Source organism: Aquarana catesbeiana, unplaced genomic scaffold, assembly GCF_042186555.1.
Source record: "Aquarana catesbeiana isolate 2022-GZ unplaced genomic scaffold, ASM4218655v1 unanchor225, whole genome shotgun sequence".
Lineage (NCBI taxonomy): Eukaryota > Metazoa > Chordata > Amphibia > Anura > Ranidae > Aquarana > Aquarana catesbeiana.
In genome coordinates this window covers 2012849-2040736 of record NW_027362652.1, presented here as the reverse complement: position 1 = coordinate 2040736, position 27888 = coordinate 2012849, and the positions used below count along the sequence as shown (strand labels likewise).

The 27888-nt window shown below is 45.1% G+C and overlaps 1 protein-coding gene and 1 pseudogene across 1 annotated transcript in view; both read left to right on the top strand.

The window, feature by feature from the left end:
* The window catches only part of LOC141121544 (uncharacterized), an 88328-nt gene that overhangs the window by 26177 nt on the left and 34263 nt on the right, over nucleotides 1–27888 (top strand). The window contains exons 6-8 of the mRNA XM_073611168.1: nucleotides 14284–14381; nucleotides 14471–14698; nucleotides 14780–14930. Coding sequence (XP_073467269.1) covers nucleotides 14284–14381; nucleotides 14471–14698; nucleotides 14780–14930 — 477 coding nt within the window. The remainder of the gene's footprint in view (nucleotides 1–14283; nucleotides 14382–14470; nucleotides 14699–14779; nucleotides 14931–27888) is intronic.
* LOC141121561 (uncharacterized) lies at nucleotides 250–26989 on the top strand (annotated as a pseudogene).

Sequence of the window (27888 nt, the reverse complement as noted above, 5' to 3'; positions counted from 1 at the left end):
TTGTGTGTGGGAAAATCCGATGGAAAATGTCCGATGGAGCCCACACACGGTCGGAATTTCCGACAACACGCTCCGATCGGACATTTTCTATCGGAAAATCCGACCGTGTGTACGGGGCATTAGATGCGAACCCAGCATGAGATGTTTTTTTGGGGCCGCAGTTCCTCCTAGCTCCACAAGATGACGATCTCAGCTATTCAGAGACAGGATGTCTCTATGGAATACAGACAGGAAGTGATGTCAGGTATAAATAGGAAGTTCCGGGTGAGAGGTGAGTCGGGAGGAAGTAGAGAGGAGACATTGTTGGAAGTGGCAGCAGAGGAGGTAATAAGATCTTATTTTATATTTACACCCAGTAACCCCCCCCCCCCCCCCCCCCCCGTCATGTCCAACCCTGTAGGCAGGTGCAGTGCTATGATTTTGTTTACTGATCTGACCCCATCAGGTTGACCAGAGCCCATTGAGCAGGGACTGCAGGCAGCCATCCTGGGGGAGGGGGGGGCAAAATCCTGTGACATTTTCGTGTCCATTGTGGGCACAGAAGTGATTATGTAGCACTCTCTGATTGATTTAGGCTTTGTTTACGTCTTGGTGTTCCCGATCGTGGGCGGAATCGCCGCAAATCTGCCCACGATCAGAAATCACGCTAAATCGTGGAACGCCCGTGTGATCCCTATCATTTCCAATGGCCCCACAAACGCGGCGCGATTTTTCCGCAGTTATCGCCTGACAAATCTTGATAAAATCACGCCTGTCGCTTAAAAGAAGTTCTGTTTGCACGATTTTACCGCAATTCGTCAGGCGATAATCGCTGCAAAATCTCGCTGCGGTTGGGGTGCCATTGTCATAGCTCCCAACTGTCCCTGATTTGGAGCAATGTCCCTCTGTCCCTCTTTGCCCCTCATTTTGGTCTGATCTATATAGTTGTATATAAAATGCACTTTTTATCTTTCAAAAGTGTTTCCCAGCGCTAAACCTTTCATCCAATTTCTAAATGGCTGCATTTCTAAATTTAAAAGCCAATATAAAGGAAAAGGAGTGGTAAAAAAAAAGTCCTTGTGGATTTAATTAACCTTTTTTTTTTTTGGTTAATTCTCCTTTAACCACTTCCCGCCCGCCCTATAGCGGATTGACGTCCGGGAAGTGGTTCTGTTATCCTGACTGGACGTCATATGACGTCCAGCAGGATAACATGCCGCAGCGCGCCCCCGGGGGCGCGCATCGCGGCGATCGGTGGAGCGGTGTGTCAGTCTGACACACCGCTCCACCGATCTTGGTAAAGAGCCTCCAGCGGAGGCTCTTTACCACGTGATCAGCCGTGTCCAATCACGGCTGATCACGCTGTCAATAGGAAGAGCCGTTGATCGGCTCTTCCTCACTCGCGTCTGACAGACGCGAGTAGAGGAGAGCCGATCGGCGGCTCTCCTGGCAGGGGGGGAATCAGCGCACCCCCCCCGCAGATCACCACACTGGACCACCAGGGATTGCCACTAGGACCACCAGGGAAGGGGCAACATGTGGATGGCCAGGTATGTACCACATGGCCATCCACATGTGCCCAGTGTGCCAAATCTGTGCCAATCAGTGCCCATAAATGGGCACTGATTGGCACCATTATGTTGCAGTGATGCCCAGCAATGCCACCCTTAGGGGCATCACTGCAAACAAGCAGTGCCATCAGTGCCACCCATCAGTGTCCATTCATGCCACCTGTCAGTGCCCATCCGTGCCCATCAGTGCCCATCTATCAATGCCCATCCATGCCCATCTGTGCCAACTATCAGTGCCACCCATAAGTAACCATCAATGCCACCTATGAGTGCCCATCAGTGCCGCCTATAAGTGCCCATCTGTGCCACCTATGAGTGCCCATCAGTGCCGCGTAATCAGCATGGATTCATGAAGAATCGTTCTTGCCAAACCAATCTATTAACCTTCTATGAGGAGGTGAGTTGCCATCTAGATAAAGGAAGGCCCGTAGACGTGGTGTATCTGGATTTTGCAAAAGCATTTGACACAGTTCCCCATAAACGTTTACTGTACAAAATAAGGTGCGTTGGCATGGACCATAGGGTGAGTACATGGATTGAAAACTGGCTACAAGGGCGTGTTCAGAGGGTGGTGATAAATGGGGAGTACTCAGAATGGTCAGGGGTGGGTAGTGGGGTTCCACAGGGTTCTGTGCTGGGACCAATCCTATTTAATTTGTTCATAAACGACCTGGAGGATGGGATAAACAGTTCAATCTCTGTATTTGCAGACGATACTAAGCTAAGCAGGGCAATAACTTCTCCGCAGGATGTGGAAATCTTGCAAAAAGACCTGAACAAATTAATGGGGTGAGCGACTACATGGCAAATGAGGTTCAATGTAGAAAAATGTAAAATAATGCATTTGGGTGGCAAAAATATGAATGCTATCTATACACTGGGGGGAGAACCTCTGGGGGAATCTAGGATGGAAAAGGACCTGGGGGTCCTAGTAGATGATAGGCTCAGCAATGGCATGCAATGCCAAGCTGCTGCTAATAAAGCAAACAGAATATTGGCATGCATTAAAAGGGGGATCAACTCCAGAGATAAAACGATAATTCTCCCACTTTACAAGACTCTGGTCCGGCCGCACCTGGAGTATGCTGTCCAGTTCTGGGCACCAGTCCTCAGGAGGGACGTACTGGAAATGGAGCGAGTACAAAGAAGGGCAACAAAGCTAATAAAGGGTCTGGAGGATATTAGTTATGAAGAAAGGTTGCGAGCACTGAACTTATTCTCTCTGGAGAAGAGACGCTTGAGAGGGGATATGATTTCAATTTACAAATACTGTACTGGTGACCCCACAATAAGGATAAAACTTTTTCGCAGAAGAGAGTTTAATAAGACTCGTGGCCACTCATTACAATTAGAAGAAAAGAGGTTTAACCTTAAACTACGTAGAGGGTTCTTTACTGTAAGAGCGGCAAGGATGTGGAATTCCCTTCCACAGGCGGTGGTCTCAGCGGGGAGCATTGATAGCTTCAAGAAACTATTAGATAATCACCTGAATGACCGCAATATACAGGGATATGTAATGTAATACTGACACATAATCACACACATAGGTTGGACTTGATGGACTTGTGTCTTTTTTTCAACCTCACCTACTATGTAACTATGAGTGCCCATCAGTGCCGCCTATAAGTGCCCATCAGTGCCGCCTATCAGTGCCCATCATCAGTGCCCGTCAGTGCCACCTCATTGGTGCCACCTCATCGGTGCCCATCAGTGCCGCCGTATCAGTGCCCGTCAGTGCAGCCATATCAGTGCCCGTCATTGAAGAAGAAAACGTACTTATTTACAAAAAAGTTTTAACAGAAACAAAGAAAAACTTGTTTTTTTTTCAAAATTTTTGGTCTTTTTTTATTTTTTGCGCAAAAAATAAAAAACGCAGAGGTGACCAAATACCACCAAAAGAAAACTGTATTTGTGGGAACAAAATGATAAAAAATTTGTTTGGGTACAGTGTAGCATGACCGCGCAATCGTCATTCAAATTGCGACAGCGCTGAAAGCTGAAAATTGGTCTGGGCGGGAAGGTGTCTAAGTGCCTGGTATTGAAGTGGTTAAGGGTGTGTGTCAGGGGGGGTGTGTCCTATGCCTACATACGTTTGCAAGTAGGTGTCCCTCATTCCCATCTCAAAATGTTGGGAGGTATGCCATTGGAAGTGGCGAGGAACGCACAGGCTTCCCGCAATTTGCTGTGATTCCGAATTGCGGGCAGAATCGTGGAGATTCTGCCCGCCATACGGAATGCCAAGATGTGAATGGAGCCTTAGGTGCCCCCATAATGTGGGAGTAGGATAGGGACAGAAGAACCCCGCTTGTCCGGCAGAGAATAGGTGTAATGGCAGGGAAAGGAACCAGTTGAGGAGGGACAGTGTAGCTTTTCCTTAAAGGACAGCACCCTCAGTACGGGCTCCAGAAACGACCTCTCACCACCAGATGGTAGAACTCTGCAGCAACAACAGTCCCGTCCTTTTCCCTCTTCATCTTCAGTTGCTGCATCATACCCAGGGCTTTTTTTTCTGCAAAGAATAGGTGTAGAAACTCACACCGACCCCACCCATGGGGTGTGTATCATAGCAAATGGTTGGTGTGGCCAGATTGCTGTGGGAGGGTTTAAATGGGAATTGTTTTGGAAGTGCATTATGCGCAGGGTTCAAGAGGGCATTATGCGCAGGGTTCAAGAGGGCATTATGCGCAGGGTTCAAGAGGGCATTATGCGCAGGGTTCAAGAGGGCATTATGCGCAGGGTTCAAGAGGGCATTATGCGCAGGGTTCAAGAGGGCATTATGCGCAGGGTTCAAGAGGGCATTATGCGCAAGGTTCAAGAGGGCATTATGTGCAGGGTTCAGGAGTGCATTGCGCACAGGGTGCAGTGTTTAGGAGTGTGCTGCACACAGGGTGCAAGGTTTAAGAGTACGCTACCCAGAGGGTCTTGTGTGCCATGTTAATCTATTTCATAACTAAAGGTGTTTGTATACAGCACTAGAGTCTTTCTCTTTTGTTTATTGATGGAAACCACTCTCCCAGTCTTGACCTACAGGGGTATGACACTAGGCAGTGTATTTCAGGAGTAATGTCGTGTACACACGAACGGACTTTTCGACGGACTGAATTCCGTCTGACTTTTCGACAGAGTTTCGATGGACTTCCGTCGAATTGGACTTGTCTGTACACAATCACACCAAAGTCCGACGGATTGGACCGTGATGACGTACGACCGGACTAGAATAAGGAAATTCATAGCCAGTAGCCGATAGCTGCCCTAGCGTCGTTTTTCGTCCGTCGGACTTGCATACAGACGAACGGATTTTTCGACCGGACTCGAGTCCGTCGGAAACATTTAAAACATGTTCTAAATCTAAAGTCCATCAGATTTTCAAGAGAAAAGGTCCGATGAAGCCCACACACGGTCGGATTGTCCGATGGATTCGTTCCGTCGGACCAGTTCGGTCGAAAAGTCCGGTCGTGTGTACACGGCATTAAGGGGAAGAGAGGGGGGAAAAAAGTATTTGATCCCCTGCTGATTTTGTATGTTTGCTCACCGATAAAGAAATGATCAGTCTATAATTTTAATGGTAGGTTTGTTTTAACAGTGAGAGACAGAATAACAACAAAAAAAAACTGAAAATCGCATTTCAAAAAAGTTATAAATTTGATTTGCATTTTAACCACTTCAGCCCCGGAAGAATTGGCTGCTCAATGACCAGGCCATTTTTTGCGATACGGCACTGCGTCGCTTCAACTGACAATCGTGCGACGTTGTACCCAAACAAAATTGAGGTCCTTTTTTTCCCACAAATAGAGCTTTCTTTTGGTGGTATTTGGTCACCTCTGCGGTTTTTATTTTTTGCGCTATAAACAAAAAAAGAGCGACAATTTTGACAAAAACACAATATTTTGTTCTTTTTGCTGTAATATATATAGCCCCAATTTTTTTTTCAAAAAAAGCTAATTTTTTCTTCAGTTTAGGCCGATACGTATTCTTCTACATATTTTTGGTAATAAAAATCGCAATAAGCTTATATTGATTGGTTTGCGCAAAAGTTATAGCGTCTACAAAATAGGGGATAGATTTATGGCATTTTTATTTTATTTTTATTTTTTACTAGTAATGGCGATCTGCGATTTTTATCGAGACTGCGACATTATGGCGGACGCATTGACACGTTTTTTGGGTCGACTGACAATTATACAGCGATGAGTGCTATAAAAATGCACTTATTACTGTATAAATGTCACTGGCAGGGGCAGGGAAGGGGTTAACACTAGGGGGCGATCAAGGGATTAACTGTGTTCCCTAGGTATGTGTTCTAACTGTGGGGGTTGGGAATGACTATAGGAGATGAGAGATTGTGGTTCCCAGCTCGTAGGAACTCACGATCTCTCCTCTCACAGAACTGGGATGTGTGTGTACACACACACACACACACACACACACACACACACACACACACACACACATCCCTTAAATTAAGTTGATGAAGAGGAGTAATCCTAATCTCAGCTTGTTACCTGGATAGGAGACCCTATAAGACCCTTTAAGGGGGATAGCTGCACAGTGGGGGTGCCGATGATTGTGCGTTTACACACACGCGTCCCTGTTCTGCCTCTCATGCCCGCGATCACTTGTGGCCGGCAGTCATCAGCATCGGCACCCCCGCTGTGCATTGGGCGGGCGCCTGCTATCCCGCTAAGAGGGACTGACGTATAGCTACGACGGTTCGTGGGATCGTGCCGACCTGCCGCAGTGGTCGGCAAGTGGTTAATGAGTGAAATAAGTATTTGATCCCCTATCAATCGGCAAGATTTCTGGCTCCCAGGTGTCTCCTATATAGGTAACGAGCAGAGATTAGGAGCACTCTCTTTGGCATCAACTTAACTCATTGTGTTTGGAGGAGGAGAAATGCTGCCTATGACCCCAAGAACACCATCCCCACCGTCAAACATGGTGGTGGAAACATTATGCTTTGGGGGTGTTTTTCTGCTAAGGTGTCAGGATGACTTTACTGCATCAAAGAGACGATGGACGGGGCCATGTGCTGTCAAATGTTGGGTGAAATGGGTTGTGGATGGGTATTCCAGCACCTGTGGTTCCTTAGCTTTTTTCTTGAGATTTTTTCCTGCAGAGATTTTCAATCAACAGCCAGGCTGGACGATGGGCTGGATAATCTGGATGCAGTGGTCACCCCAATCTGGCTAAAGAGTACATGCAGACCTTTAGCTACGCTTTGGGTCAGCTGTGACAGCCCTGGGGCAGCACATATGACAGGCGCCTGCAGTTTGAGTCACAGTGCTACCCTGACCGACAACCCCCTCACTTCGCTGTAGAGGAGGTTCTGTCCTAGAGCATCAACCACAGCTCCGTTGGAGTAGTAAATCGATGCCCCTCTACCTCCCCTGATGCATCTTTAGGGCACGGGTGCTTCTTGGGGTGGTCGGCTTTTCAGGGTTCCCTCCTCCCTTCCAGGCCTTTGGTCTATCTTTCCCTCTGTGCTGCAGAGCCTCCTTCCTCCCTCACCCCCCTCCAGACTTTCCCTTTGCAGGGATCCCCTCTCCTGCCTTCTGTCAAGGGGTGCTCTGTGGTTCTGGGCTGGGTTCTGGGATAAGAGGTTTGTTTGGCTCCTGTGAGGACTGAGGGGTCAGCACTGTGGCTGCCATGTGGCTTTTTTGTGCCAGCAGCCATTTTCCTGGAGCTGCAGTTGTCATTTTGGGTGTCATTAGCGGCTATCTTCCCTGTGACTAGGCAGCCATTTTTGGGAGGACAGGCAGGGTGGCCATTTTTAGTTGGTTCATTTACATGGACTGTGATGTGCACATGGGTGGCCTGGGAGTCGGCTGGGGATTGCATAGCGGCCATGTTATTGTAGCCACGCAGCGGACACTTTTTTTTTATCACTCCTGGTACTCCTCCCAGAGCTGTAGGCCTAGAATGGCAGGTGCACGTGTCCATGCAGCCTCTCCTGCTCACACAATGCGGATGATGTAGTGTTTTGGCTGCAGCCTGGTGCCAAAAGTTCCTACTGGGGTACCTCCTACTCTGCTATAGTCAGCCAGAAGGTGGTTTTCTCCCTCCATGGGTCTCCCTTTGTGGTGCCTTGCCCTCTGCTGGCTCTACTATGGAGTCTCAGGCTAACGCATCCCCCCCCCCCCCCGAACCCCCCATGGAGGAGACTGGTTCCTCAGGGTCTTCTATCCCTTTATACACACTGTCATGGGCCTGGAGTAATTTGTCTCCCTGGGTGAAGGTGGCATTATGGCGCAGGACAAGCAAAAAGCATCCCCTGCCATCGGCCTCTTCTTCGGAAATTTCTGAGGCCAAATCGGGCTCCGCCACTAGGGGTCACACGCTCTCTGTGGGCCATGAAGCTGTGATCCATGATTCCTTCAACAGTGAGGAGGAGGCCTCTGCCTCTGATACCACGCAAGAAAATCCACTAGTGGCTGCACTGGTTACCTGGCTCCAAGAGACATTGAAGATTGAGGACTTCTCTGGGGCTGGCGATAAGGTGGCTGTCCCTTTGCTATGTATGAACTGGCTAGGAGACAGCTATGTTTCTTCCTTACCTGACTTATTTTGACATATTTAATTACAATAATTGGGAATGTCTGAAGCGCCCATTCATGATTCCAAAGGGCTTTTCGGTTCCTTACCCCTTTGGGATGGCTCTTTTAGAGAAGGGGAGCTCTCCCATTGTGGTGGATCCTCCCATCTCTAGGTTAAACAAAGCAACCATCATACCTGTCGAGGAGTCTCCCTCCTTTAAGAATCCTGTGGACCGCAAGGCCGAATCTATCGCCTGCACTAGGTTTACCATTGACGGTTTGGCTCTGCAGCCTCTTTTGGCTGAATGTGCCAAATGTCTATGATAGGGTCTAAATATTGCACAGGTGTACCTGGTGTATGTGCAACTGGCAGACCAGTTGGTTCAGAACCTGTAGTATGTTTGTGATGCACCTTTTAGATGCAGCCCAGCTACTTTCCAAGCTCTCCGTCTCAGCGGTGGTGCTTCTGTGGGTATTTAGGTCTAAGTTGGTCCGCTTACCAGACATTTAAAAAGGCTTTGGCAGATTTACCCTTCCAAGAGGATCTTCTCTTTGGTGCTACCTTGGACAATATCATCAAAAACCTTATGGGTGGCAAGAGTACCTTCCTCCCACAGGCCAAGAATGTCCTTCTTTGGACAAGGGCTCCAAGCCCTTCAAGGCCCCCCGTGGGTGGTGCCAAGTATTCCTGGCCCCACAAAACCCATGGACAAGTCCTCCTCAGCATGAAGATTTTCCCCCACCCATCTCCTGGGATGGGTTTCTCATCCAGTTCACGGGCCCTAGGACCGCCCTTGTTCCCAACAAGTGGGTCTATGAACTAATGGCATCCAGGTAAAAAATAGAATTTCTTTCTTGTCCTCCAGAGAAATTATTTCCATCTAACCACCTTCTCCCTCTGGTCTGCCTCTACAGGGCAGTGCAGTAATTGCTGCTCCAAGGATTGATTTCCCCTTTCCCGGAATCAAATTGTTTTTGGGGGTTCTACACTGATCTGTTTATGGGGTCCATCCACCCTTGGATCTCAAGGCCCTGAACAGCCTTGTTCAGGGGTGGAAGTTCAAGATGGAATCTATCTATTCGTGGTGGCATCTCTTCATCAGGCAGATTTTCTGGCTTCCATATACATCAAGAATGTGTACTTGCATGTCCCCATTTACACAGGGCAGCAGCGCTTCTTGTGCTTTGTGGTCGGGGATGAACATTACCAATGTGTGGTGCTCCCCTATGGCTCGACCTCATCTCCTTGATTTTTTTATCAAGGTGTTGGGCCTAGCTCTTGTGCTGCTGAGACAACGTGGGATTGCCATCATTGGTTACCTGGATGACATGCTCCTATGGGTGGAGACTCCTTCCAAGCTGAGGGCCAATATAGAAATCATAATGTGCACCCTACAGGACTTCAGGGACTTTTCCCAGAGATGGTCTTCTCTGCTTTCTTGCATGCAGACCTTGGGCATTATGGTGTCCAACTTTGAGGTGGTCCCATATGAGCAGAGGGAAATCCAGATGAAATGGGACAAATCCTCCATTACGCTGGACAACCAGATTCATTTAGGTCACTCGACAAATGTCTCTCTCCTATGGTGGCTTCAGTCTCTATTCCTGCAGACCGGGAAGTCCATTCCCCCCTCTTCTGGATGGTAGCCACAATGGATGCCAACCTATCTGGCTGGGGAGGGGTCCTGGGATTGAGATTAGCTCAGAGTCATTGGATGTCGAAAGAGGCCCGGCTTCCTATCAATGTCCTTGGACTGAGTGCAGTCAGGCTCTGTCTGGAGCGGTGGACAGACCCCCTTTGTGGATGACTGGTCAGCATCCAATAGAGCAAAGCTATCGCTGTGGCCTCCGCCAACTGCCAGGGCGGCATGAGAAGTGTGGCAGCGGTGCTGGAGGCCTCACATATTCTTCAGTGGACAGAACTGCACATACCGGCTCTCTCTGATGTATACATTCCAGACTTTGAGACTTTGCAATTGGATTACCTCAGTCATCAGATGCTTGATAAGTAGGAGTGGTCCCTACACCCGGATGTGTTTCATCAGATCTGCCTACGCTGGGGGACCCCAGACTAAGACCTCCTGGCATCTTGCCTTAACACAAAAGATGCTCTGATGGCCGGTGGGATCTGTATCCCCTCATTTACATGTTTCTTCCTCTCAAGCTTCTTCCTTGTCTGCTGAGCAGGATAGAGGCAGGAGGTATTCTGGTCATTGTGGTGACTCCAGACTGGCCTTGTCAACTGTGGTATGCCAATGTGGTATAGCTTTTTGTAGACACTTCCTGGCAGCTGCCCCTTCAAGAGGTCCTCCTATTCCAAGGACCAATCTACCACCCCACTTTACCATCTCTGGCATTTACAGCGTGGCTATTGAAAGACAGGTTCTGAGAGATAGGGGGATACTGGGTTTGGTGTAGGGCTGAAACAACTAATCGATTAATCGGCAACTGATCGATTATGAAATTAATCGGCAACTAATCGATTATGAAATTAATCGATTACTATTTTCATAATCGATTAATCGGCCAGTAACATAATGGGGTAAAAGGAAAAAAAAAAAAAAAACCCTAAAATGAGCCCCTTATAGTACAACAAGAGCAAATAATTGTTACTGTAAATATTACTTTCACAGTTCTACACTAAAAAAAAAAAAAAAAATAACCCCTTACAGTAGTGATTATCTGCTTTTTTTGGTACTTTTAGTTTTTTTTCACCCCATTATGTTACTAAACGTCTTAGACCTGGTTCACATCTATGTGTTTTTTGGTGCTTTTTGCAGAACGCACTACAGTTAATTCACATGGTTTCCTATGGGACATGTTCACACCAAACTGTGCTTTTTTGGTTCAATATACTTCAATAGAAAAGCTGCAGAAAAGCATGTCGTTTTTGCAGCAATTTGTGTTTTTTTTAATCTGCCCAACAACAAATTGGCCAAAAAAAATACAAAAACGAAAATCACAGCAAAATCACGTGCACAAAAATCAAAACGCACAGCAAAAAGCACTGCAGAAACAGATGAAAAGCAAACTGCACAGGTGTGTACTGAGCCTTATGCTGGCCACACGGATCAATTTTCAGACGAAAAATCTTTGTACATTCACTAAATGAAAGAACGAACATTATTAAAATGACATTTTTTTTGAAGGAAGACATTGTTTTTGTTTTTAATAAAAACATTTGATCACTAAGTGATGATATTTACCAGATTCACCCTTTAATAGTATATACAGTATATCTCTTCTGTCTGTTATGCTCAGAGTGGATTCAATATTTTGCTCCCTAACCATATAGTTGGTTATTTATATTTACCACTGCATAGAGATATTTAAGAATAAATTACCTTTTTTTTAAAAAACTTACACATTAAATTATATACCACACTTTTTTTTTTAAGGTTATTAACCGAATAATCGATTAATCGAAACAATAATCGTCCAATTAATCGATTATGAAAATAATCGTTAGTTGCAGCCCTAGTTTGGTGATCTACAGTGTTGAAGGCATGTAAGGCTACCTCTCAGAAGATTTATTATCACACATGGAAGGTTTATATCACCTGGTTGTCCATCCACGTTCCTTCCAGGTAGCTTGGGTTTTGGCCTTTCTCCAAAGGGGCGTTGCACAAAAAGCTTGCCCTAAGCACTGTTATGGGCCAGGTTTCTGCCCTGGCGATTTTCTTTCAACTGTGTGAAATGCTATTCATGTGGCGAAGGTTGTTTCCTCTATTTCTGCATGGACATATCTTTTTCATTTTGATGACACGTATTTGAAGCTGTTTTATTTGTGTGTCTCCTATTTTATTTTTCTTTGCAATTATTGCACATTATATCTAAGATAGTGTAATTTGGACACTATAGCGCTGCACAGCTTGTTAATTATGATTTCTTTTCAATGTCCTTGGGCCACCCTGATTTATACCTTCATCCAAGGGGTTTGCTATGTGGCGACCCCTGTGCATTACCCGTTTCCGCCGTGGTACCTTAACTTGGTTCTTTTGGTCCTTCAGAAACCTAATTTTTGAGAGTATTAGGGATATTCCCCTACTTACACTCTGGTTCCCTGTCTGCTCCCCTCTCTCCTTCCTAATGTGGTGCCATATTTCCACCTGAATGAGGACATTGTCCTGCCCTCACTGTGTCCACAACTTTGCACCCTAAGGAGGTTGTGTTGCACTCCTTGGATGTGGTGGTTTGTGTGTATCTGTCTGCTATGGCCTCCTTCAATAGGTCAGACTCTGTTTGTGCTAACAGACGGTCCAAAAAAAGGTATGGCTGCCTCCTCTGCCAAAATTCCTGTTGGATTCAGCAAACTATTGCTTAGGCGTATGCCATTAAGCTTCAGGCTCCTTTCTTCCCCATTTCGGCACACTGCACCAGGGCGATTACTGCCTCCTTGGGTGTTCAGACATCAGCTGTCTGTATCGCAGGTTTGCAAGGTGGCAACTTAGTTGACTGTGCACAGGTTTTGCAGGCCACCGTTTGAGGTTCCTTGTTGTCCCTCGGTGGGTTTGTTTGGGTGGTTGGCACATTTTCTTGGTTGCTTTGTTTGTTGTTGGCCCACCTGCTTTTTGAGGCACTGCTTTGGGACATCCCTATGGTCAAGAATGGAAAAGCTGTGTCTGCTAATGAACATAAGAGGAAATGGGATTTTTGTTTTGTTACATTGAGTTCCTTGACGGACACAGCACTTACCCATTTGGTCTTTTCTCTTGTACTGCTGTGTGACTAACTGGTTTGTAGACATGTGCAATTTGTTTAGTTCCGAATTCCTTTTTTAACGAATTTTGACAAATTCGTTACTTCTGAAATTTCGGAAATTGGAAAATTTTGAAATTTCGGAAATGTAAAAATCCTAAAATAAGAATAAAAAATCTGAAAATTCAAAAGAATAAAAATTCGAAAACTCGAAAATCTGAAATAACTAACTAATAATAACTATTAAATTATAGGTATTGGAATTTCCTTTCAAATTTGTCTGTTGGTGAACGTAACGAGTACGAATTTATCCAAAGTTACGAATTATCTGAAATAACGAATGCCGTATCTAAAAGAATGGAACATAATAATAATAATAATAAAACCTTTTTATTATTATTATTTATTAATAATTTGTTCCATTCCATTTGTCTAGATGCGGCATTCGTTATTTCGGATAATTCGTAACTTCAGATAAATTTGTATTTGTTACGTTCACAAACAGCCAAATTTGAAAGGAAATTCCAATACCTAAAATTTAATAGCTATTTTTAGTTAGTTATTATTTCGAATTTTACTGATTTTCTTTCTTTTTTTCAGATTTTCAAATTTTCAGATTTTCTAATTTTTGAATTTCCGAATTTTCGAATTTCCGAAAAAAGCAAAACAAAACGAATGAAACGAAAACAAACTAATTTTTGTCAGTGCACATGTCTACTGGTTTGCCTATATCAGAGAGGGGGTTTATAACTGCTAAGACGGCCCCTGTGTTCTTTTTCTTCCTAGTGTCCCAATCCTGTAGGTGGCAATATGAACCCTATGGTTAAGAATGGAAGAGCTGTGTCTGTCCACCTAGGTCCTTCAAAGTGTTTCACAGAATCTAAGGAAGTGGGATTTTTGGGGACCTACAAAATATATCATAAAAATAGCTGAAATCCCCCCCCCCCCCCCCCCCAATCGACATCTAGAATCTTGTAAATGACTTGGTTTAAAAATACAGTAGAGTGGGAAGGTGAACTAATTTTTCTTTTATTGTGGAATATATTTTAAACTCGTAAAAGAAAGCCATGCTTGGCTAGATCATGTTGGATTTTTTTAATGTTCTTATATGAATTTGAATAAATATTTGGAATTTTAACAGCTGTGTACATATAAACAAAATTTGGCACCATTAAAGTCCTATATATGTGGATTTTTTGTTAATTATCCAGTAACAGACAAGGGATGTGTCTGGATGGTGACTGTATCATTGTGTGTGTCAGGTTCCTATAAGGTGTCAGGATGTCACTGTCTATTTCTCCATGGAGGAGTGGGAGTATTTAGAAGGACACAAGGATCTCTACAAGGACGTCATGATGGAGAATCAGCCGCCCCTCACATCACCGGGTAAGAGGAGACTTTATTGTAAAGGAGAGAGCAGTACGGAGGGTCCACCTAGATCCCCCATCATCTGATAAACACATAGAAACAATGTATTCAGTCAGTGTGTGTGTTTCCTACAGATGGATCCAGTAATGGGAACCCACCAGAGAGATGTCCCCGTCCTCTGTATTCCCGGGATTCCACACAGGAAGATCACACCATCCCTCACCATCATCAGGTAGATGAGGAACAATCACTGATAGTATCATTAGGATCTGTACATTATTTGCATTGTTACAATTTATGAAATGTTCAATTTTAATTCAGAGTGAAGACCTAAATAATTCCAAATCTGATATTAAAAAAGAGATAAAAGAGGAGGATGATGAGGATGGGGTGATGGAGGAGTCAGAGTGTCTAAAAGGACACAAAGATCTGTACCCGGACACCATGGTGGAGTCATCCAGCTACAGAAACCCACCAGAGAGATGTCCCCGTCCTCTGTATTCCTGGGATTCCACACAGGAAGATCACACCATCCCTCACCATCATCAGGTAGATGATTAATAATTATTGGTAGTCATGATCAGTTATAATGGGCATGTTTGTTACAATCAGTGTTTGTTATATATTCAGAGCGTAAGCCTCGAGGATTTTAATATTATTGTTAAAGAAGAGTATACAGAGGAGGATGAGGAGTATGGTGTGATGGAGGAGCTTTCTGAAGGACACAAGGATCTCTACAAGGACATCATGATGGACAATCAGCCGCCCCTCACATCACCGGGTAAGAGGAGACTTTATTGTAAAGGAGAGAGCAGTACGGAGGGTCCACCTAGATCCCCCATCATCTGATAAACACATAGAAACAATGTATTCAGTCAGTGTGTGTGTTTCCTACAGATGGATCCTGTAATGGGAACCCACCAGAGAGATGTCCCTGTCCTCTGTATTCCCGGAATTCCACACAGGAAGATCACACCATCCCTCATCATCATCAGGTAGGTGGAGTTGAGGGTCTGGAACATAAAGTGATTGAACACTCTGACATGTGGAGACGATGTGTGGACTCTACAAGATGATATTTTCTGTGTGATCTCACAACATAAATACTTCTATTTTACAGATGACAAGGACATTCAAAGAGGAGGACACAACAGAGGTCAACACAGGTGAGCCATAATATATTTTCCCTTAATCCATATCAAACCTTAAAGCGGTATTACGCCAAAACCAAAAATGTAATCTAGTGCAGATTACCAATCATTAGATGTGGTGGCCGCATCAGTTTCCTTTATTAGGCTTTTTTCCTGTTTTCATCTGTTGATCTGGCCAGTATCACACAGTATTAGTGAGACACAACTCTGGATGAATGAGGCAGGAGGCACAGCATATATAGTTGTAAGGTTGAATAAAGACACCAGTCCATCCAGTTCAACGTGTGAGGGTGTGTATTATGTCTCTACCACTTCCCATATCCCTGTATATTGTATTCAATAAGATGCGCAGCTGAAATTTTTTAGAAACACACGGAATTACCCGCTGAAACCACCGATTGTGGAAGGGAGTTCCACATCTTTACCGCTCTAACAGTAAAAAACAACCTTATGCAGCTAAGGTTGAACTGCTTCTCGTCCAACTTCATTGAGTGGCCACGTGTCTTTTTTTTTAATTAGAGAAAAAATGTTATTGTACAAGAAAATATAGATTACAAGCATTCAAGTATAGACTACATAGCAATTATTAGATATTCAGAAATACATTTTACTCTACATGAAGGATGAAATTATTTGCAAAGAGTCTACACTTTCCAAACGAAAAAAGAAACTAAACCTCACGTAAACAGAACACATAACGTTAAAGAAACTAAAAAGTCAAAACTCTTGCAGTGCACACATCCCGTCCCTATAAGGTATACATCCTAAGTCTGCCCATTGTCTTCTCCACACTCTGTACAGCCGTACAGGGCCCCCTCAAGTTTGGAGTAACCTGGTACGTGTGAGCTGAGAGGGAGCTACTCAGGGTGTATCCAACCATTCTTGCCATATGTTTTGAAATTTTTGAGGAGCATTTCTATGAAGGTACATATTTTTTTTCCCGTATCAGAATATGATTTACCTGTTGTATCCATTGCCTACAGGCAGGCGTATGTGGAGACAGCCAGTATCTCACTATCAGCTTCCTAGCTAAGTACAACAGCCTGAGGAGCGCTATATGAGTGGGCGGACGGTAGAGGTCCTCCATGAGTTCACCCAACAGACACGTAACTGGGTTGAAGTTAAGTTGAACCTGATATATGTTATTTATCATTTGGATCACATCTTGCCAATATCTCACCAGTTTGGGGCATCGCCATAGCATATGAATTAGAGTGCCTTGATGTGTTTGGCACTTTGGGCATATAGGAGAATCACGTATGCCCCACTTATGTAATTGAACCGGTGTACGGTATGCACGATGAAGGATGAACAGGTGAGATAGTTTTTGTGCTGCTGACACCGACACCAGGGGGCCATTCACCAAGATCTGTTCCCATGTATCTCCATCCAAGGGGCCCACATCCATCTCCCACTTCTCTCTACAAGGTAACAAATCTGGGGCTTGGATATACGACAACAACAGAGCAAATATCCTAGATATAATCCCTTTCTTACTAGAGGTGGAGAAAATATCCTGCAGGAATGTAGAATATTCAACCTGTAACCTAGATGTCCTACTCTGCACCCTGAGGGCATGACGCAGTTGCATGTACAAATAGTATCTATTTCGAAGTAAGGGGAATTCTATACAAGTTGGTCAAAGGGTTTCACTTCTTGCCCCACAAAAAGTTGTGATAAGTATTTAACTCCGGCAGTTATCCAGGTTGAACAATTTCTAAGTTTAGTCAGCTCTCTGTAGGACCTATTACACCATATAGATGTACATGGGAGAAAGCCAGTAAGACCCAACCTGCGCTTTAGTTCTGTCCATAGTTTTAACAACAACTGTACCGTGGGGCAGTGGGAAGGTAATTCCGGCAGGCCCATTTCCAGCTGAGACAAGGCCGAGAACTCCACTAAGGATTGTATCAGTAAGGTTCTCGAGGGGTCCGTCACCGTAGGGAGGACCCGGCCAGTCAAATGCTGCAACTGGGCGGCCATAAAGTATGTGAGCGAATGAGGAACCACCATCCCTCCCTGATCTTTGGGATATTGTAAGGTAGTCAGTTTGATCCTCGCTACTCCACATTTCCAAAGCAATTTCCTGTACAGCGAGTCTATACGGTCAAACCAATATTTCAGGATCCATACAGGGGTATTGTGTAGAACATACAGCAACTGGGGGGCCCAGACCATTTTAATGAGGTTAGCCCTGCCCGTAACAGAAACGGGCAATCTACACCAACTGGTGCACTTTTGCTTGAATTTTTGCAGGATGGGTTTAAGGTTCAGCGCTATATAGTCTCCAACCTCCCTCGTAACAGTAATCCCCAAGTACTTAAATGAAGTAACCACATCCACCTGTGAAGCTATTTGAGGGAGAGGGCCAGGTAATGGATCCAATGGCAATAGCAAAGACATATGCCAGCTAATGGCAAAGCCTGAATACCGGCCAAATAGTTCAATAAGTCGCATGATGGCTGCAAGGAACCCCAAGGTATCTCTGAGGTATATCAGGGTGTCGTCAGCATAGAGGGAGAGTTTGTCTACCATCTCCCCTCTATGGAAGCTCACCACCTCAAGGGATGCTCTCACCATGACCGCCAGAGGTTCCAGGGCGAAGAGCAAGGGGGACAACGGGCATCCCTGCCTAGTCCCTCTGTGTGATGGGAAAGCCTTGGATAACACACCGTTAATGCAGATTCGAGCGCTGGGAGCCGTATATAGCAATTGAATCCAGGTAAGAAAGGATTTCCCAACTTTAAATTTGCGCAGGACCACCCATAGGTATCTCCACTCAACGCTGTCCAAAGCTTTGGCAGCGTCAAGTGAGAACACTGCCCTATTGCCTGGGTTATCTACCGGCAGCTGTATGTATAGAAAGAGCCGTCTAACATTCAATGCCGTTGACCGAGCAGGAATGAAGCCTGAATGATCAAGGTGTATTAGCCCAGGCACCACCTTTGCCAAGCGTGTGGCTAGGACTCTGGCCAAGAGTTTGATGTCTGTGTTTTTCAGTGGGATCGGTCTGTAGGAATCGGGAAGCAAGGGGTGTTTACCCGGCTTGGGCAGCACCACTATGATGGCCTCTCTCATAGAAGGCGATAGTGCACCCTTGCGAACTGCATCATTCAGAGTTGCCAAAAGCGTAGGTAGAAGGGATTCACCATAGCGTTTATACAACTCCGCGGGCAGTCCTTCGGTCCCCAGGACTTACTGTTGGCCATATTAGCAACAGCCTCAGTTAGTTCTTCGGTGGTGATGGGTTCATTGAGCAGTTTACCACCCTTCGCAGACAGTGTCGGCAAAGTGCACTGATCCAAGAAGTGTACAAGCTCGTTCTCTGGGGGAGTAGCCTTGGATTCATATAGTTCCCTAAAATAAGTACTGAAATCCTGTAAGATTTGACTTGCATCCTGTACCGTAGCCCCTGTCGGGTTCTGGATGGCTTCTATGTGCGTTGTTCACTGTTGTGCCCGAGAAATCACCGCCAGCAAGTGGCCAGTGTTTTCCCCTTCCTCAAAATATTTCTGCTCTCTTTTTTTTTTCTTTTTTTTTTTTTTTCTTCTTCTTCTTTAACATTCTGCTTAAAAATTTGTGAATCAGTACTGCTTGGACCTTGAAGAAGGGGACATACCCCGAAAAGCTTGTCCTGAAAAATTGTATGTTAGTGCAAATAAAAAAAGTATCACGGACAGGACTCAATTTTCTCTGCTATATGAAAAATCTCTTGTTTTCAACTGTGATGAGGGTGACCTGTTGGTGCAATGCCTGTGCCGTAAACCATACTCTCTCGGAAGTAGATGAGGGATTCATAATATATTGTTCTTCCGCTTTTTGTGCCTCACTGAGCACCAGGTTTCCCCATTCCCTGGTAGCTGTCTTAATGTTAGATATCTGTCGGATTATAAGGCCTCGTATGTGCGCCTTAAGAGTGTCCCAGACCACTCCCTGTTCAGCACAGCCCCTATTATAGTGAAGAAAGGTTTGAATCTCCGCAGGCAGTGGGTGGCCATGTGTCTTCATGAGTGACCCGAGACTGAGTACTTTCCTCCCTATGCTGTAATCACCATTATGATATTTGTATATCACTATCATATCCCCTCGTGAGCGTCTCTTCTCCAGGGAGAATACGTTTTAATGTTTGTAAATGCTCCTCGTAACTGAGGTCCCCCAGCCCCCTTATTCGTTTTGTTGCCCTTCTCTGGACTCTCTCCAGCTCCAGCACATCCTTCCTGAGGATTGTGATCAGAACTGGATGGCATACTCAAGGTGTGGCCGAATCGGAGTTTTGTAAGGTGGTAGAATTATAGATTTATGTCTGGAGTAGATACCATTTTTAATGCATGCTAATATTCTGCTGGCCATGCTTACTGCAGCTTAACCACTTCCGGACCGCCACACGCCGATATACGTCCTTACTTTGAGGAGGAACTGCCATAACCCCGGTATCCTTTTGTTCGGCCAGCGGTCCGCTACAAGATAAAAGTGGTCTCTGCAGCGGATTCGCCATGAGATCACTTCTATCGGTGGCAGGAGAGCCCCCCCCCCTTCCTGCCACGCTTTGGTGCCCGCTGCCGCTTACCGGAGTCGTCGGCAGTGGTGGAGGCGATCAGGTCCTCTCTCGGGTCCTCTCATTTCCGCCCATAGCGCTTAAAGGACCATTTTTTTTTATTCTTTTTTTCTTTTTTTTTTTTTTTTTATTGCATTTTAGTGTAAATATGAGATCTGAGGTGTTTTTGACCCCAGATCTCATATTTAAGAGGTCCTGTCATGCTTTATCCTATTACAAAGGATGTTTACATTCCTTGTAATAGGAATAAAAGTGACACAATTTTATTTATTTTTTTAAAACCAGTGTAAAAATAAAAGGTAAAATAAATAAGAAAAAAATAATAATTTTTTTAAACATGCCCCGTCCTGCCGAGCTCACGTGCAGAAGCAAACGCATACGTGAGTAGCGCCCGCATATGAAAACTGTGTTCGAACCACACTTGTGAGGTATCACCGCGATTGGTAGAGTGAGAGCAATAATTCTAGACCTAGACTTCCTCTGTAACTCAAAACATGCAACCTGTAGAGTTTTTTAAATGTCGCCTATGGAGATTTTTAAGGGTAAAAGTTTGTCGCCATTCCACGAGCGGGCGCAATTTTGAAGCGTGACATGTTGGGTATCAATTTACTCGGCGTAACATTATCTTTCACAATATAAAAAAAAAATTGGGCTAACTTTACTGTTGTCTTATTTTTAAATTAAAAAAAGTGTATTTTTTCCAAAAAAAAGTGCGCTTGAAAGACCGCTGCGCAGATACGGTGTGACAGAAAGTATTGCAAGAATCGCCATTTTATTCTCTAGGGTGTTAGAAAAAAAAATGTATAATGTTTGGGGGTAATTTTCTAGCAAAAAAAAATGTTTTTAACTTGTAAACAACACCTCTAAAAAAGAGGCTCGGTCCTTAAGTGGTTAACATTGCATGCTGTTGCTGCGCCTGTCATCTATTAGGACCCCCAGATCTTATTCCATCCTGGATTCCCCCAGAGGTTCTCCCCATAGTGTGTAATTTGCATTTATATTTGTAGCCTCCAAGGGCATTAGTTTATATTTCCCTACATTAAACCTTATTTCCCATGTAGTTGGCCAAGTCTCTATTTTATTGAGGTCTTCTATTTATTGAGGCCACGTCTCTATTTTATTGAGTTGCTATATCCTATTGTGAAGTTATTGCTCTACTTAGCTTTGTATCTTCACCAAACACTGAGACTGAACTATTTATTTCAACCTCTATATAATTTATGAACAAGTTAAACAGGATTGGTCCCAGGACAGAGCCCTGGGGTACCCCACTTCTAACTGCAGACCGTGCAGAAAATACCTTATTTATCACCACCCTCTGGCCTCGCCCCGTAACCATTTTTCTATCCAGGTACATACACTATCGTCAACGCCAACAGACCTCAATTTGTGTATTAAACATTTATGAGGCACCGTAATCCACAGCAACATTGTCAGTCTGGGGGTTGGGTAGTGTTAAATGTATTAGCAGATTTAAATACACTAACTGATTGAAGCCAAACATCAAAAAAGTGCCACGGATATAATCTAGCACCACATCCCAATCTGTCGCCATGAAACGTTGGAAAGAAGGGGCAGCTACGGAAAGATGAGGAGCTACTTAATATTTCATGTATCTGGCACAGATAATAGGGTGAAGTAGCTATCACCTTTAACGTCACCTGGATACAAGCATAGCCTGTCAGACTAGGCCAGTATAGTGGCAGGTTAGGCCAGTATAGTGGCAGGTTAGGCCAGTATAGTGGCAGGTTTGGCCAGTATAGTGGCAGGCTAGTGCAGTAAAGTGTGAGACTAGAGCAGCACAGTGTGAGACTAAGGCGGTATAATGACAGGCTAGGGCAATACAGTGTGAGGCTAAGGCGGTATAGTGATAGGCTAGGGTGGTACCCAGTGTGAGACTAAGGAGGTATAGTGATAGGCTAGGGCAGTACACAGTGTGAGACTAAGGCAGTATAGTGATAGGCTAGGGCGGTACACAGTGTGAGACTAAGGCAGTATAGTGATAGGCTAGGGCGGTACCCAGTGTGAGGCTAAGGCGGTATATTGACAGGCTAGGGCAGTACAGTATGACACTAAGGCGGTATAGTGATAGGCTATGGCAGTACAGTGTGAGACTAAGGCGGTATAATGATAGGCTAGGGCGGTACACATTGTGAGACTAAGGCGGTATAATGATAGGCTAGGGTGGTACCCAGTGTGAGGCTAGGGCGGTATCCAGTGTGAGACTAAGGCGGTATAGTGACAGGCTAGGGCAGTACAGTGTGAGACTAAGGCGGTATAGTGATAGGCTATGGCAATATAGTATGAGGCTAGGGCAGTACAGTGTGAGACTAAGGTGGTATAGTGACAGGCTAGGGCGATACTCAGTGTGCGACTAAGGCGGTATAGTGACAGGCTAGGGCAGTACAGTATGACACTAAGGCAGTATAGTGATAGGCTAGGGTAGTACCCAGTGTAAGACTTAGGCGGTATAGTGATAGGCTAGGGCGGTACACATTGTGAGACTAAGGCGGTATAGTGATAGGCTAGGGCGGTACACAGTGTGAGACTAAGGCGGTATAGTGACAGGCTAGGGCAGTACAGTGTGAGACTAAGGCGGTATAGTGATAGGCTATGGCAATATAGTATGAGGCTAGGGCAGTACAGCGTGAGACTAAGGCAGTATGGTGTAGGGCAGTATCATCATTGGTCTCTTCAGATCATCATCAAAACGCTCTGATATCTTAAAAAAGGATGCCTCACCCAGAAGCATGGAGTGGTACATTGCTGTGCCTGAAGGAGCCACCTCTCAGCAGTACAATGCGAGTGGATACTCCTGAAGTGGTTAATTAAAGTATGGCAAAAGGTTAACGAAATGCTGCTTGTAAATGTGCAATGGTTTTCTGAAAGGTGACCCTGGAAATGTGTTTGAAATGTTGGTAACTATGCTGGACTCCTTCTCCTATCCATGCACTGCACATAGCCTGGGCAAAGGCAGCAGAGCTCCTTTTCCCTACACAGCACATAGCTGAGACTGAATTCCCTTACACACAGCCACACTCTGTAGCTGGCTGCTATGTTGTAGTTCTAACCTGTAAAATTTCCAGCTACACACTGTGCAGATCATGGCTCTGTGTAAGGGAATCTGATCTCAGCTATGTGCTGTGTGGGAAGGGGGAACTCTGCTGCCTGTGCCTAGGCTGTGTGCAGTGCAGGGATGGGAGAAGGGGCTCTGCTGTGTGCCCTACCAGCAGTGACCCCTGTCCTCCCCTGAGTGCCCTGCCAGCATTGACTTCTGTCATTTGTTCTCCGGCAGTGACGCCTATCTTCTGCACCTGCACAGTGACCCCTGTCCTCAGCTCTGCTGACCCCTATCCTCGGCCATGCTGACCCATGTACAGTGCCCTGCTGACCCCTATCCTCAAACCCTGCTGAGCCCTGTCCTCAGCTCTGCTGACCCCTATCCTCGGCCATGCTGTCCCATGTACACTGCCCTGCTGACCCCTATCCTCGACCCTGCTGACCCCTGCCCTCAGCTCTGCTGACCCCTGCCCTCAGCTCTGCTGACCCCTATCCTCGGCCCTGCTGACCATGTACACTGCCCAGCTGACCCATTTCTTCCACCCTACCGACCCCTGTCCTCAGCTCTGCTGACCCCTATCCTTGGCCCTGCTGGCCCCCGTGCTCCGCCTTCTTTTCAAATGAATGGTCTTTGTTCATTGCCCTACAGACTGTTGACCCTTTACTTTGCCCTGCTGAGCCCCCTGGTCACTGCACTGCTAACCTCCCATCCTCTGCCCCCCTGACATTTTTTACTGCACCTCCCCATCAGACAGGCTAGATTCAGCCCTGATCACATTTAGGAATTGGTAAGCTGCACTATAATAAATACTTGCTTTTTGGTTTAAGGCCTGGGTTCACACTATTGCTATGACATTGTGCTGTGCAAATCACATGCAATGTCTGTGCGATGCGTATCCAGCCATACAGTTTGTATGGCTGAATGTGCATCGCTTTCAGAACCAAAATGGTGCAGGATCCTTTTTTTTTTTTGGGCACTTTTTTTGGTCACACCCATGCAATCTGATTTCACAGTTCGCACTGTGATCTGCAAACCGGGTTTGGGGGTGCCATTGACTTTTCATTGACACCTGCAGCAGTTCGCAGAGGGCAGTGTGAACTGCCTGCAAGTGAAATGGGATGTGGGGACCAGCACTGAAATTGCACTGGTTCCTGCATCGCACAAGTGTGAACCAAGCTTGATACTGCTTTACTGATACTGACATTTGTGGGGACCCCACAATTTTATTTATATTAGTTTTTTACCAGTCAGTGGTGAATACTTGACTGACCACTGAATTGGCCAGGATACATCACTAGTTGTTGGGACACTGGCAGTCGCTGACTCCCAAACAATCAGCTTGAGTGGGAAGCTCTCACATTTAGCATCAGTAGTAATACCGCTGCCAAATGTTTCACTTCCCGTTTCAGCCAGAGGTTTGGCTCAGATGAACACCCATATATATAGGCTTTTTGCCCAACCTCCGTACAAGCAACCTCTGGGAAGCTCATCCCTGTTTATGTAGATTCTGAGGTTCATCTGGCAGAATTGGGTTGTGTTCTTGTCCTACCCTGTTTCCCCGAAAATAAGACCTAGCGTGATTGTCGGTGATGGCTGCAATATAAGCCTTACCCCCCAAATAAGCCCTAGTTAAAGTCCTTGTAGGTCTTATTTTCAGGGTAGGGCTTATCTTCGGGGAAACAGGGTAGGGCTTATTTGGGGGGTAGGGCTTATATTGCAGTCATCACTGACAATCACGCTAGGTTTTATTTTCGGGGGAAACAGGGTAGTTACAGTAACATAGATATAATAACACAGATTGTGCCTTGGTCCCTCTTCTTCGAGCAGACTTGTAGCTGAAGGATAACATAAATCTCTATTTACAGTTTTCTTGGGATTAAAATTAAGGAGGAACATAAAAAACTGATACACATCTTTTCAGTAGAAAATACTTCTCTGAGCACCCTCCAGTGCTTTGTGTCAAAAGAAGCCTAGGCCTTTGGTCACTTGTTTTATGCTAAGTCTACAACTCTGAACTTTGAATCTTTTGATTATCAGAGTTTACTGGCGCTAGTGCCTAGGCTTGTGGTTGTGTTGGCTGCTTAAATGTAGAAGTGATCTGGGAGGAGGACCAAAGGCCCTTTGAATGAAAATGGAAAGGGTCCCAACTGGTTGGAAAATCCACAGATAACATCTGCTCACTCAAGGCTACCTGATCCAGATGAAATCTTGATTCAAGTGAACAAACCCTCTTGTGTATATATAACGATCATGTCTTTTTATAATTTCCAGGACACGCCATCGAGAAACCCTCAAAGGATCATCTCACTTTATCTCCGGGTTCTAAAATTGAAGATGGAAACATCACAAGAGATTGTGCAGAAGAAAAGACAATGAGCTTAGTTATGGATGGAGGACTTCACAGTGTGGATAGACTATCAAATCCCTCTGACTCTGACTCTGAGCAACCTCGTACTGTGAGGGTTGGTGCTGGAATTAAATGGGAGGAGGAATTTTCCTGTCCTGAAAATGGGGAAAGTTTTAGCTCTGAATTAAGTCTTACTGTACATCAGAGGTCCCATACAGGCAAGAAGCAAAATTCCTGCTCTGAGTGTGGGAAATGTTTTACACAGAAATCAAATCTTGTTAGACATCTAAGATCTCATACAGGGGAAAAGCCCTTTTCCTGCCTTGATTGTGCAAAATGTTTTTCACAGAAATCAGATCTTGTTAGACATCAGAGATCTCACACGGGGGAGAAGCCGTATCCCTGTCCTGAATGCGGGAAATGCTTTAGAAAGAAATCAGACCTTGTTGTACATCAGAAAGCCCACAAAGGGGAGAAGCCTTATTCCTGCCCTGTTTGCGGGAAACGTTTTTTACACAAATCAGTCCTTGTTAAGCATCAAAGAACTCATACAGGGGAGAAGCCGTATTCCTGCCCAGAGTGCGGAAAAGTTTTTTCAGAAAAATCATGCCTTGTTATACATCAGAGATCTCACACAGGCGAGAAGCCGTATTCCTGCCCTGAGTGTGGAAAATGTTTTTCACGGTTGTTCTGTCTCTCCGCACATCAGAAGATTCACACAGGCCAGAAGCCGTATTCCTGCCCTGAGTGTGGGAAATGTTTTTTACATAAATCAGACCTTGTTGTACATCAGAGATCTCACACGAGGGAGAAGCCGTATTCCTGCCCTGAATGTGGGAAGTGTTATACAAAGAAATCAGACCTTGCTATACATCAGAGATCTCACAGGGGGGAGAAGCCGTATTCCTGTCCTGAGTGTGGGAAATGTTTTACACAGAAAACAAGCCATGATAGACATCAGAGAATGCACACGGGGGAGAAGCCACATTCCTGCCCTGAATGTGGGAAATGTTTTACATGGAAATCACAATTTGTTAGACATCAGCAATCTCATACTGGGGAGAAGCCATTTTCTTGATCTGAGTGTGGGAAATGTTTTTTAGATAAATCAGACCTTGTTATACATCTCACAGAGGGGTGTAGGGGTGAGTCGAACATTCCTGGGTACACTTCCCAGGCTTGCTGAACTGCTTCTATGTTCTGAATGGTAATCTAAACCCAAGTGAAGTCAACAGGAGCAGAATTTTTCTAATCTATTCATTTTTAGGGCTAATAGGCAAGAGATTGTCAAAGGGCATGGGGAGCTGGGTACTGAACTCCTCAACCAAAATATGTTCATGTCCATACAGTCGTATGCAAAAGTTTAGGAACCCCTGACAATTTCCATGATTGTCAAACCTCATTTCACTACTGAAATATTACTGTGTCCTTCAGTTATTTGATCAAAATGAAATTGCTGATCCAAACACCCAAATATTTATAAATGACAATCATGAAAATTGTCAGGGGTTCCTAAACTTTTGCAAACGACTGTATGTAGTCAATGACATCACCCTAAATACCCCGCCCTTTTATAATGTTTTTGTGAGCTTCCTTTGGAAGGAGACACGTTGGTGGGCTTTTTGATGAATTGGCTGGCATTGTTCATTGTTAGTGACATGGCCTGCTGGACAACGTGACTTTATCAATTATTAATGTTGTGGAGATTTTTTTTTTTTTTAAATTAAAGGACTTGACAAAGTAGTGTGTGTGCTCATGTAGCTAAGTGTTCCTTTACCCACCTTCCCCAGCAGTCAGCAAAAGGCCCTTTAATGCTATTATCCAAACATTCCTGGGCTCCTATTATCCACCGGACTCCTGGACATGTCCAGGGAATACATTTGCAGCTCCTCCCACCTTCTGGGGCTCTATGGGGCCATTCCTAATGAAGCAGCTGCCACTGGGCTGGCTAGCTGTGATTGGTTAGTGGGCCACCAAAGGGCATAAGAGCAAAAAAAGAGCAAAAAAAAAAGAAGGGACTCTGAGGAAGGGAGAGTGCAAACCTTCTAAGCTAGGAAAACGGCTAGGAAATTTAAAAAGAGTTTTAAATTTCGAATGGCCTCGGAAGCAGGCCCCTTGAGACTCTCAGTGATCCGCTGCTTCTTCTGTGTTTCAGGGATGTCCCACTCATCCAGCACCTGTGTGGTCTGTTCCAACCATTCTTCAAAAGTATCTTCTCCTTTGGGTACAGGCTGTTGGCCTGAGAAGATGCCCAGTTTTTGGTACCCAATCCCTGAATAGGTTGAGCTCCCTTTCTGACATTGGGACACGAAGTTTCCAAGGGCTGTGATGAGTTCGGGTTCAATTGCAGTCGGTGCTGACTGCGATGGACCCCTGACTCTTGTTAAACTCATCTGAGAGAAGGTGGCAGGATCCTCCCCCTGCTCTCTTGGGTGGGTCAGGTAAAATTTTGTCTTGTCAGCGAGTTCAACACTTTCATCCTTGAAGTTTTCCGGAACTCCCTTCCTCCATTCTAATAAGGCATAGGTGCGGCATGTCTCATGGTCAGGTCTTACTGCGACCACCTTGGCTCTTTGACCTGGGGATAGTGTTTTCACCACTTGATTAATGTGTTCCTTCTCCCCG